A 13,696-nucleotide genomic window follows, 5' to 3' on the forward strand; every position below is an offset into this window, starting at 1 on the left:
ATTTAAAATGTGAGTTTTTTCTTGAAACTGTTTTCATGAGAAAAGTAAAAACTTAAATTGTTATATATCTCTTAAAATCTTAGATTTAGAAGGAACTTTAAAAGTCAATCCTTTTTTTACTGAATATATAATAAAGGCACTATGAAGTCAATGATGCTTCTATTGTGTTTTTAAGCAACTGAACTTAAGATGTTGTTAAGAATTTATATAGATGTGTTCATTAAATGATTTGTGACTTAAAGGTGAACATAGAATACCAACCTTTCTTACCTGTTAACCAGTTTTTGTTATGGTGTAGTTCATGCTGAATCTTTTGTGTCACTCCAGGTTAACTTTTAAGTACATAGTTAAAATACTAATTAGAAGTTACTTAAGGGTAGAAAACATTTATCCACAAAACAAGTAACATTTTAAGACATTTTTTTATTATGTTAAGAGCATGTTTGGCCCCTGTACTCTTGCTCTAGGTGAAAGAACTCCTCCAGCTCTTTGATTCTGTGTTGAAAGTTATTTACAATGCAAGCTGCTGAATTTAAATGATAATTTTCCACATTAGTTTTTAAAAGTTGCTATTTCCTATATATAATCCTTAATTTGCTCTAGGAGATATTAATGTCATTTATAAACTGTGTAAACTTAATAGTAAGTGAAATATTAGAGTAAAGGTCTAGAAATAGACTTTTTAAAATGAAAAATTGCCTTATAAATTATAAATAGGGTACATGCTCATGGGAAGACATTCAAACAAGCAACTCAGAAAAGTTAAGAAAACAAAACAAAAAAGCCATTTAGTTACCCAGAGATAACTGACATTTTGATGTATGCCCCTTCTTTATTCAGGTATATTGTCATCTATGTATATAGTTTTATACCAAAGGAACTCTGATGTTTTGAAAGCTCTGTCATACATTGTTTCATGAGAACAAATACAGAATTAGTTTATAATTTTTAAGTGCACAGTGTTCCCTTTTATAGAACAGCTATAACTTACCAAAAATTTTAAAAATTATTTATTTATCTTTAGAGGGGAAGGGAAGGAGAGAGGGAGAGAAATATCAATGTATGGTTGCCCCTCGTGCGTTCCCTTGCTGGGAACTGGCCTGCAACCCAGGCATGTGCCCTGACTGGGAATCGAACTGTGGTTCTCTGGTTCACAGGCCCCCGCTCAATCACTAAGCTACACCAGCCAGGGCATTACCCAAATTTTTAAGAATAGACATGGAGATTATTTCCAGTGTTAGCTTTTACAAATAGCATTACAGTAACATTCTTACATTATGTATTAGCACACTTGCAGCATTATCTTACTAGTTTACATTTCTGGCAGCAAAATTGCTGGGACTAAGCATATGCATATTTTATATTTTGATTACATGTTGTACAGTTGCTTTCTGTAAAGATTATGTGCCCACTTAAGATGCCACTGATAATGTATGACCAGTTTTACTGTCTTTGTTAATATGATAGGTGAGAAGTTATATCTTCTTGTTTACTTATTTTTATTTGGTAACTTACAAGTATTTATAGTGATTTCTGTTAATGTGGGTTTTTACCATTTTAACCATTTTTTTAAAAGATTTTACTTATTTATGTTTAGAGAGAGAGGAAGGGAGGGAGAAAGAAAGGGAGAGAAGCATCAGTGTGTGGTTGCCTCTCGTATGTCCCCTACTGGGGCCCTGGCCCACAACCCAGGCTTGTTCCCTGACTGGGAATGAAACCAATGACCCTTTGGTTTGCAGGTCAGCACTCAGTCAACTGAGCCTCACCAGCCAGGGCCATTGTACCCATTTTTAAGTATACTGTTTAATGGCAGTAAGTACACTCACAGTGTGCAGCCCGTCACTACCATCCATCTTTAGAACTTATTTCCCTCTTCTCAGACTGAGTCTCTGTACCCATTAAACACTAACTTCCCATTCCCTTCTCTGAGACCCTGGTAACCACCATTTTAGTTTGTCTCAGGAGTTTTGTCTGCTAGTAATACAGTTTCTAAAATATTTTCATGCAACACATTCCTAAGGATTGTATTATAGTTTCTGATTTTGAAACCATGCTCATAAAGACCTAGCTTAACTAAATTAAAAAAAAATTACCTATATTCTCCTACTTTTATGTTTTAGTTGTTTGCATTTTCAGATGTAAATCTTTCTTTCATTAGAAATATTTTGGGGGTAGAGAGTAAGGTTAGGGTTTTTTGGTCTTTATTTTACCTGTTTCTCCTTGGTTATTTTTTTTTTTATAACCTATTATCCACATATGTGAAACATGTTCTTTGTCATGGTCTAGTTTTCTGTAAACATGCTATGACTATTTACAACATGCATGTATATAGTCGTTAGACATACCTACATACTCTGCTTGCATGGCATGGCCTAGGTCCCCCTTCATGAGAGAGCTGCTCACATGCACCATGTGTCTAATTTGGACGACCTTTTGGATTCCGTTCCGTTCTAGTCCTGTAACAGTGTCCTGTGCCTTAGTATATTAAAGGGTCAGGCCCATTCTTGACTCTCTCTTTTATGAAATTAACTGGTTGGTATATTTTGTTTATTTCTCCAGATATGTTAGAATTATTGTGATAACTTCTACCCCCAAAAATATATCCTTGGAATTGAGTTGATTTTATAGATTGAATTTCAGATAACTAACATATTTATATTGCTTACTGATCCTTTTGAAGAGGACGTTAATATTTTGTTTCCTGTCTTTCAGTAGAGCTTTTAATTTCTTTTATGTAAGTTGTGCAGTTTTCTCATTAGTGTGATTCCCAAATATGTTAGAATAAGTCTTGAAGAAGAAATAAACAATTTAATAAAATTCTTAAATGCTGAATTATTCTAAAGGGAAACAGTAAGAAATCCCAGTTGCTTGGCAACCAAAGCCAGCCCAAATGACCTAGTTTATTCTTCGATAGACTTGATTTCTTCCCAATATCCTTTCTGTTTTGTTACTTTGCATAATTTTTATGCATTGATGTTTCATAAAATATAATTTCTCTTTTATTCAAAGTTCTACACCAAAGCTGAATTCAAAATTAAAGGTACCTATTTGCATATATAAAATGTTTCAGATGTCTTTTATTTTGACAGTTCTGGGAAGCAGATAAATTACTGTTCATTCTGTTTTGTTCTCTGAATAACAAGATATCCCAGTGCACATAACTTCTTTTCCAGCTTATGGACATACTTGCCAGAGGGTCAGGCGAATATCAGACATTTTTGTCCCTTGATTTAAACTAAAATTATAGCCAAAAAATTTATATCGTATATTTTAAGGTACATCATTTGAGAAATGGTTACATTAAGAGCAGCTGTTAATTGTTTGTATACACAGTTTTTCTTGACCTTGTGGGTAGAAGTTTATAAATCTTCAAAAAGGTGACTATGGAGGGATTTTTCTTTAAAATGCTTTCCCTAAAAAGTCATCAAACTAAACACATAAAATCTGTGCATTTTATTGTATACTCATTTCCATCTCAATTTCAGAAATGTCTTCTTCCCATAATCTCAGCATGTTTAAATTCTATGTGAAGTATATTCCTCTCTCTGCCTCAATAAAAATATTTGTTGGTATTTTGATCATACTGCTGTTTCCTTTATAGTGTTGTAATCATTCCATAGAGTTTGTTGCTGAACATGTAAATGTTATCCTGTAATAGGAATTCTACATTGCAATTTTTAGTATCAGAGTAACAGAAAATATTTATCATTCCCTCCTCCTGACTTTTCTGTTTTTCTCAGTAGGGAGTATGGCTCATTTTCATTTTTGTTTTTTACTTAAATGTTCTTTTGCCTAATTAAAAATGGAAACTATAGAGTTACTACTTACAGAATAAAGTTTTTTCCCCAGGTGTAAATTTCTCAGATTTTTGCTGTCAAAAGCATTTCTTGCATGCCTGATATTCAGAGAGACCTTTGTGCACAGTATTCAATGAAATACTTAATATAGAATATTTTTGAAAGCTCCAGAATGATTAGGACAGTATATATAATGGCTTTTTATATTTCTCCACTATGATATGCCAAAGAGGAAAGAGAGAAGAGGAACAACAGCAAAAACAGTAATACTAGCAGTTCTAAGCATACATGTAGAGAATTGCTTAGTATAAAGAAGAAATAGAACTATTGTAGGTACAATGACATAAGGTCAGTGAGATTAAGTTTACTTTTGTTTGTGCAGGCTTAATTTTGATAACATTTAATTATCCTAATCTGGGAGGAAAGGGAACTCATATTCTACTTAGAACCTCACTATGATGATATCCTGTACATCATCTCTTTTGTTGTTTTTTTCCTAGACAAATAAATTTCAAAATAAAAAAACTTAGTTCTTCCGTTGCACTAGGCAAATTTCAAGTGCTCACTAGCCACGTGGCTAGTGACTGTCAAACTGGACAGTGTATGTAGTGAATATTTCAATCATCACAGGAAATTTGGTTGTACAGCATTGTATTTTACCTTCCATGTCTCTGCTCGTGTGTGTGTGTGTGTGTGTGTGTGTGTGTGTGTGTGTGTGTGTGATAGTTACAACTGCTTTGATTCCTGTCTGCTCATTTTAACCCCTGTGTCAGTTCTGAGTCTTTTTGGATTGATCGACACCACCATCCCTCACCTAAATATGGGCTCAAAGTATTGGAAGTCTAAATCAGTTTTCAAAGCTGTAAGAAGTAGAATCATAAAATCTTACTGAAGAGGCCAGTATAAATAGCTGACATAAACTGCCATGTTTGAAGTGGGATGTTGGTCCTCACTGTCCCACATATAATTGTCTTTCCAAGAGCATAGTTTTGAAAATCAGTGACATAAAACATTGTAATGGTTCTCAAAGATGGTGATGCTCTGGACATGGAGTATTTGACAGTTGTGCTTTACCTGATAACATAAAAATTTGTATATGGTATGAATATGCTATTAAAAGATACACATAAAAGGCTTGCGCAGTCATTTGCCACTTAATGATAGATATGTTCTGAGAAATGCATCTAGGTAATTTTGTCATGTGACTATCACAGGGTGCACTTACACAAACCTAGATGGTATAGCCTACTACACACCTAGGCTGTTTCTCCCAGGTTAAAGTCCACACAGCATGTTAATGTACTGAATGCTATAGATAATTGTAACACAGTAGTGAATATTTGTGCATCTAAACATAGAAAAGGTAATTTAAAGTACTGTATAAAAGGTAAAAAAAAAAGTTAAATGTGTATAGGGCAGTTATCATGAACGAAGTTGTAGGGACTGCAGGTTGCTCTGGATGAGTCACAGAGCAGCGAGTGAAAATGAAGTCCTGGGACATCACTGTATGCCTGTGCAGACTTTATAAACACTGTACACTTTGGTAACACTACATTTATAAAATGATTTATAAAAGATTAAATCAAGCACAAGAGAAAATGATGCAGTCAAAAGAGATGCAATAAATCAGCAGTCCCCAACATTTTTGGCACTGGGAATTGGTTTCATAGAAGACCAAGGGGATAGTGGGGATAACAGTAGGCAGAGCTCAGGTGGTAATGCCAGCTAATCTCTTCACTGTAGCTCAGCCTCACCTCCTGCTCTGAGGCCTTATTCCTAACTCCAGAGTTTGGGGACCCCCGTAGTAAACATTAGATATATAAAGCTACTGCCACCATAACATGGCATGCTGTTTTATAGCAAACTTAAATAAATAGAGTACATTCTGAAATAATAAAAAGTGTAGTAAAAAGATAAACTGGTAGCATAGATGTTTATTTTCATTATCCAGTATTACATACTGGTACATTATTGCATGTGCTATACTTTTATATAACTGCCAGCATACTAGGTTTGTTTACACCAGCATCTCCACATGTGAGTAACATGTTATAACTACAACATTATGACCTTTAAGGTGTCACTAAACAATAGGAATTTTTCAACTCCCTTATAATCTTACATTATAAGACTATGTACATTGTGTGTATGTTTGATACTCCTTAATGTCATATGCACAGCATGACTGTATATAAGTATAAAAATAGAAGTCCTACTATTAAGCATACAGAAGTAAAAGATGGCCAATTTTCAGAAAAATACTTATTTTAAATTTTAATGTTACAGCAAAATGTTGGAAAACTACTTTTCTCACAGAGTGGTGGTATAAATTAAAATCATGAAAATAAAATACAAGAATTGCTCATTTAAAACAACATAAGTACTATGATCTTTAGAATCTCAAGTAACACCATGTGAAAATGAAAGGAGCTACATCTAAGTGGTTGGGTTTTTCATTTTGTGGCATAAACATTTTACTAATTTTCAGCATTTCTTAAGCAATAAGTACGGAACAAAAGATTGGTGAAAATGTCCATTTAATTTCAGTGATCATCAACCATGCTTTTTTCTTCCAATTTTCCCTCCTTCACCTACTTCATTTTTTAAATAATGTTTTTAAAATTTGAGAAAATTAGTAAAGCATTGCCAATACAATACAGAGAACTTCTGATTTCTTGAGGCATTTGAAAATTAATTGCTAATCTGGTCTGTCTTCATTGTCTAATAACATTTAGCATGCCGCCCTCCCCCCCCCCCCCCAAACAGGGACATTTTTCTACACAGCCAGGATACAGGTCAAAATTAGGAAATTAAGCCCTGGGTGGTGTGTCCCTATTGGTTAGGCTTCATCCCCCAAACTGAAAGGTCACAGGTTCAATTCCTGGGCAGGGCACATTCCTGGGTTACAGGTTTGGTACCTGGGCAGGGCACAAAGGAAAAACAAGTGATCGATGTTTCTCTCTCACATCATGTTTTTCTTCATCTCCAAAATCAATAAACATGTTCTTGGGTGAGGCTTTTTTAAAAATTGGAAATTAATACTGATACATTAGTTCCCTCCAACTCCCAGTCCCTATTCAAGTTTGGCCAGTAGTCCCATAATGTTTATTAGAGTAAAACAAATATTCTTCCAAATCACATGTTCTGTTTAGAAGTCACATTTTTGTTAATCTCCTTTAATCTCAAACAGTTCTTTAGTTTTTCTTTCAGTCTCAAGACCTTGACACTTGAAAGATACAGGCAGTTTATCTTTTAGGATCTTCCTTAGTTTGAGTTTGGTTTGGATCTTCCTTAGTTTGATGTTTTCTTGTGATTAGGTTCAGTGTATATATGTTTGACAGGAACAACATAGAAGTTTTGTTCTTTTTTTTAATTGCATCATATCAAGTGGGACGTAATTTCAGTTTCTTGCATTACTGGTGACGTGCTCTCTGGTCACTTGGTGTTGCCTGGCTGTGCCACTGTAAAGTTGGGACTTACAAAGGGAGAAAGAAGAGTATTTGGGGAAAGGTGCTTTAAGGCAGTGTAAATATACTGGTCCTTATCAGCTGTCAGTTTATATCAGTATGAACTAAAAGTTTCCTGTTTTATTTGATAGGCCATTATTGGCTTGGCCAAAACGTCTGTATGGTTTTTCTGTAAAATAAAAGACATGTTTTTCATCTTCACCAACAGCTTTATTGATTCAGATATTTGGAGTATGTCGGCTATCTCCCATGTGGTATAGTGTCGATTGTTCTCAGTTAATGTCTCAATTTGATTGCTATCAACTTCAACTGACCTACCCTACTGTGGAGCATTGTCCAGCAAGAAATCTCCAGCATGAAACTTCACATACCACTTCTGATACGTTTGATCAGTTATAGCACTTTCTCCATACACTGCACAAATCTTTCTTTGCATTTCAGTTATGTTTTTACCTTTCTTGAAATAATAAAGCATAATATGCCAAAAATGTTGCTTTCTTCCATCTTCAGTATTAAAATGGTACACGAAAATTCACCAATTTTGAGATTTTGTTTTACATACACAGATTGGACTGCTGTCACAATACAATCTTAACAAAGTTACTTCAAATGAAGTTAAAGACAACTAAGTGCTTCTAAAGCCATCTTATGGGAAAAACCAAAGTAACTTTTTGGCAGCCCAATGTTTGTTAGAATTATTATTATTGTGATTTTCAAAGTGTCGTGTACTTAGTCAGTAGGACACCTTAGGGGTCCTTTTGGCATCTTCCTATCATTCTTCTAACACTGCTTCGCGTTGTCGTAAAAAAACAAAAAACCAACTCCATAAAAACAGAAAATTGTACATTCATCTGCTTTCCTTACTCCACATCTGGAACTAAACATTTTTTAGAACACGATGGTTTCTTTTAGTGAAACATAATATTTAGAAACTTGTCTGTCTTCATTTGCTTGGGCTCTAACGACCCATACAAGGCTGTCTCTCTAGTATTACCTTTTTACTCCACTCAGGCCCTCACAAACCTCCTGTTCACCATATGCAGACTGGCATTACCATATTGGCTACCCATCCCACCTGGACCCTTACTGACTCTCCTTGGCCTCTGACACTCCTGGACAGGTTACTGTCCTCTAGACGCCTTTCTTACCTTTCTCCTGCTCCTCAGCTTCTGATATTTAGCAGTGAGCCACCCCTGCACAGAGATACGTTTCTTACCTTGTTTGCACTCAGGTTCCCCTTGCTAGGAAGTTCTGCTACATGGTTGCTTTCCTATTCCTCAGGCCCTGCTGCTGTGTCAGGATGCCTTCTTACAGGGTTGTCTTCCTTACCTCACTGAACCACTGCCGCTCCTCTCCCCCATACTTACATTTATCATATTCCACCCAAAGGCTTTATTTTTTTAATTTAATCCTAATTGTAATTTTTTTCCATTTTACTAATAGTCCCCTTATATTCCTCTCTCCCCTGTAGTCACCACACTGATATCCATGGCCTTGAGTCCTTTTTCCCCCAAAGGCTTTAGAATTCAGTTGTTCAGGGAGAAGAAAAGAAGGGGACTAGAATGGTTTTTAAGTGGTCTTTAATACTACTTTCATATTGCCTTTTTTTCTGTTGTCATTTAAAATTTTTGAATTAAAACCATATCTAAGTTTCATCTTTTTTTGCTGTGTACTTTTTTTCATTTCTTCAAGTAAATTTAAGCAGCTTTCTTATATTTTGTGCCATTGTGATAAGAAAGCAAGTCTTTTGACTCTTTACTAGTTGTAAGTTTATGTGCGTACAGAAAAAGTAGATATGTATATTTTTATTTAACTATATACTTCATATTGCTTTACATTAACTAATTTTTAGGATTCATAGAATGCTTCTGTGTAACCAAAAGTTCTCATTTTGGATTGTTACGCAGAGAGCCCAAGCTGCACTGCAGGCGGTCAGTGCTGTCCAGTCAGGAAGTCTGGCTCTTCCTGGAGCTCTTACCAATGAAGGAACAGTCCTTCCTGGGCAGAGCCCTGTGCTCCGAATAATTATTGAAAACCTCTTTTACCCTGTTACTCTGGAAGTTCTTCATCAGGTAAGGATGAACATTGTTATAAGTTTGTAGGTTGTTGATTTTGCTTGGTTGATTTACATAATTTTTAAAAAAATTTATCCTGTTTCATGCAAGAAGTAATATCAATTAGAGATAATTTTGATGGTCTCCATTTTTTGAATTTAAATAACTTGGCTCGAAAGGGTGTGTGAGATATCCTTTTTTATATCTCAGCATGGAAATGATTAAAGCATAGAATCCTATAAAAAGCACTGAAATTAAGATATATTTTAACTCTATATGTAACATGAAGTATCATGTTAAATACTGACTGATGCCCCACATAGCTGTCATTGACTACCCATTCATATGTCTGAACTGTCTTGATAAAAGACATTCTACTAAATCGTGGCCTACTATGACTACATATTAGAATTTAAAAACTGGAAGGTCACCTCGTATAATTTTATAGTGAATAAAACTGAGACTCAGGTAATTGATGCCTTGAATGCTGTAGAGAGTAATTGAAGAGCCAGTTAGAACTCAAGCCTCCTAGTGTGAAGTCCAGAGTTTTGTTTTCTGTGCTGTTATATTTTTACCTAGTGCTCCATCTATATATAATATATGTAATATATATAATATATATGTACATATTCTTAAAGTGTAACATACAAGTTAATTTGTAATCTGTATACACAAACATTTGGCATCTAACCCAAAAGCTCCAGTTACTTTTGTCCCTTTCAGTTACGTATTGATTTGAGTTCATTATAGTTGTCAATTTGTTTATTAAAATACTGAAACATATTATTTGCTTATTTTTACATGTACATTTCAATATATATTGCCAATATAATGGCCAGGCCATTCCAGAATTACTTAACCGTTTTTCTAATCTTTGTTTTTGTACTACTAAGTGAAGAGCCATTGGGGGGTGGGAGTGGTATGCATGCGTATTTAAGAACTGAAATTCATCTTACCCTATTCTCATTTTACAAATAAGGAAACAAGGCCCTTAGAAGTTAAATTACATTTTCACAGTCACTGTACCAACTGGTGATAGAGCTTGGATACATTTCCTAATACAGTTCCTGTGCTATACATGTACATGTCAAAATACGCCATTTATTAGGCCTGCTGTGATCCCTTTGATAGTTTTGAGTATCATTTTTTTAAAATACGAATTGTGAAGCACATCCTAGGGAGTGCTTAACAGTGGTATCCACAACACTTGTTCACTAAAAAGCTTCAGGAGTTGCTTGAGTGATTGGTTTCTTTGTTCTGGTAGATTTTCTGCTCTTCTTTTTATCCCACAAAGTGGTATGGAGCACTCCACAATCCATCAGCTGGTTTGTTTGCATTTGGCACTGTAACATTGTAGCTACTGCTAACTTACACTGTTTTACAAAGGATGTTCTTGCTACTTGGGCTCAACATTGCCATCTGTTGCAGTGAATTTAGTCAGGGTCATGTGGTCCTGTCCTATCATTCCATTTATCACCCCGCCCTGAGAGCAGTAACAAACCTTCTCTCCCAAAAGATCATGGTGTCCTTCAAGTGAAGAGGAGTAATTCTGTGAATCCTCAATAGTAACTTCGGGGTTAGGACTTTCAAGCACTCCCTTGTTTAAATGTTCCTTTCCATTGTTGAAATCAAACCAAATTCCTGACTAGAGTCCTAAAGGCCCCCACATGCAGACCTTGGTCCTCTCTTTACCCTATTTCCTAACACTTCTCTGCTAATTTAGCACCTTGACTTTTATGGCCCTTTGACTCTCTCCCCTTCCCTCCAGCTATTCCTGTCTTAGTATATTTCTGTTTCCTATTTCTTAGGCTGGTAACACTCTTCACTGACGTTAGTCACTTAACTGAACTCTAAATCACTGAGTTTTCAGTCAAAGACCTCCCCAGTCTTTCTCTAATTACATTAACTAAGCCTTCTCCCCCTGGCACTCTGTCTCATTAGCCAGCTAAAGTGTAGTATAACATGAGGGTCTGGAACTGGTTTGATTCCTGGCTTTATCACTTACTACCTCTATAACCCCAGGCAAGTAACTTACCCCATCTATGTCTTTTACTTATTTATGTAATGGGGATGAATAAAGATGGTTTCTAATCCCTTCATTGTATTACATGGGTTAATGCAGTAAAAGCACTTAGAACAGTGCCTGCTACATATTAAGTACTTGAGAAATTTTAGCTATAATATCAGATGCCAGTAAATTGCACTGTAAGGAACTGATCTTTGCTTTTGTAGTTTTGTGGGTAAGATACAGTTTCATAAGTAGTAGCATAAGTGCAGTGAATATTGAGATATGGAAATACATGGAAGTGTGGAGTTGCTTGCACCTCTTACAATTAATTAAAAGATTATATTCTTTGCTTAATAGTTGGCATTAACTAAACTGCTATAGAAGCTAGTGGTTTTTCCTTTAGTTCATGGTAAGAGGATTGAGAGTGATTGAGGTTGGGGTGGTGCTATTTCAAACAAGGGATGTTAAGGTGTTAGTTGGGCATGTATGTGGTAGAATAATGGTCCAGTCAGAAGAAAACAGCCAAGTGCAAAGTCCTTAAAATGGAAGTGTACTTAATGTGTTCAGGTATCAGAAATAAGGATGTCATTGTAGTGTAAAAAGTAGGAAAGTCAAATAAAAGGGTCAGAGAAGCGGTTAGGATCCAGATGGTGTAAAGCCTTTATAATTTTTAACCTGAGTAAGAGGGAAAACCATTGAAGGATTTGGGGAAGAAGGGTACATTTATGTTTTAACAGAATCACTCTTGCTGTGTGGTTCTGTAAGTAGAAGAGATGGTGGAGACCTGGGTGAGGATGTGGGCACTGGAAGTGATGATTATGGATATATTTGGAAGGATTTGCTGATGGGTCGAGTAGATAATGGTGTATGAAGAAAAAGAGAGTAATCAAAATTGTCTTCTAGATTTTGGCTGTGAGACTCTGGTAAAATAGAATTATGTTATACTAAAATAGTAAGACTGAGGCAAGGGAAAAGACAGGGCAGGAGTAGGAGGTAGGGCAGATCTCAAGTTTGAAATACCTAGTAAATATCCAAGTAGGAGATGTCAAATAGACAATTGGGAGATAAATTTGGATTGACATAGCAATGTGAGGTTGGAGATCTGGTAATCATCAGCATTTGGGTGATAATTTAAAGCCATTGGATTCTGTGGCATCACCTAGAGAATATTTGTAGATAAAGAAGACATTCTTTGATTATTACACAAACTCAACCCTGCACACTAAAAATTTCTCTGGGCACTGAAGGAGTAGTTCAAAATAATATTCTCATATAATCCATTATTTCCAAGTATTATTATATATGGGGTATTTTATGAATGTCTGAGAGATGAATCTCTTCAGGATAAAGGACTGATCTTTTTGAATTGCAGAATAAAGATAAATAACTTGCAAAAGTCAATTATTATGATATTAAATAAAAGAAGCAATACGAGTAAAAAGAAGCAATACTAGTAATATAAAATTCTGGTTATTAAGTCTGTTTCGTTGGCTACAAAAATATTATAAGCAAGTTGTGGCCAATGCGCTTGATATTTTAAAAAGTTCTAATATGAATATGCTTTTTGCAAGTGAATACTAGTGGACATTTTCAGTTTCTGGCAAGTTCTGCCTTAATAAAAATCACCCTGAAGATTAATTTTACCAGGATTTGATACTTAGTATTATCTCAGTCCCATTTTAAAGTCTAAAAGATTATAATGTACAGGAGACATTAAGAGTTGAGGCTCTGTTTATGTTTATGCACTTGGTAATCAGTCCGTCAGGAAACCTTCCCTGCATTCTGTTTATTTCTGTTCTCCAAAGGCACTTCAGAGGTGCTTTCCTGGACCGCCCTTGCACCTTCCCAACTTGCATTCTGGTTTACTCTCATTTCTTTTTCTTTTTTTAATTCATAACACTTTTTTATGACCAGACATTGTTATTTATTTGCTCATTTATCACATGTCTTTTCTCATAAGGGCAGAGACTTTTGTCTCTGTTTGGTCACTGCTGACTTTCCAGTGCTTAGAACAGTGCTCTGTGAATATTTCATGTATTAATAGAGCAATTTGCATTGAATACTTTGTAGTTTCTCTGTCTATAAAAATCTTGAGAAGTAGATGATGCTGATTGTCAGAGTGAAATAGATGATCCATATGACTCTTTAACTTCCATTTATATACTTTTAACCCCATTTATCTTATAACATTAATTATTTTTTATTGTAGTGTCTTGTTTTAGTATTGTGTCATTTTTGACATATAAAATAGGTTAAATATTTGAATGCCTATTGGTTTAGGTTCTGTTTTAAGCCATGCATGGGTGTTGAAACTCTAATGGCTTAGGCTTGATTTAAGTTGTTTTGGTACCAACAATTTTAATAGAGGAA

The 13,696-nt window shown here is 35.1% G+C and overlaps 1 protein-coding gene across 7 annotated transcripts in view; it reads left to right on the plus strand.

Annotated features, from left to right (window-relative positions):
• Positions 1 to 13,696, plus strand: part of PTBP3 (polypyrimidine tract binding protein 3) — a 93,652-nt gene that overhangs the window by 45,116 nt on the left and 34,840 nt on the right. For all 7 annotated transcript variants that reach the window (XM_037152799.2, XM_037152801.2, XM_053656141.1 and 4 more), the window contains one exon: positions 9,172 to 9,336. In XM_037152799.2, the coding sequence (XP_037008694.1) occupies positions 9,172 to 9,336 (165 nt within the window). The remainder of the gene's footprint in view (positions 1 to 9,171; positions 9,337 to 13,696) is intronic.

Source organism: Artibeus jamaicensis, unplaced genomic scaffold (genome assembly GCF_021234435.1).
Source record: "Artibeus jamaicensis isolate MK-2021 breed Jamaican fruit bat unplaced genomic scaffold, CSHL_Jam_final scaffold_1964, whole genome shotgun sequence".
Lineage (NCBI taxonomy): Eukaryota > Metazoa > Chordata > Mammalia > Chiroptera > Phyllostomidae > Artibeus > Artibeus jamaicensis.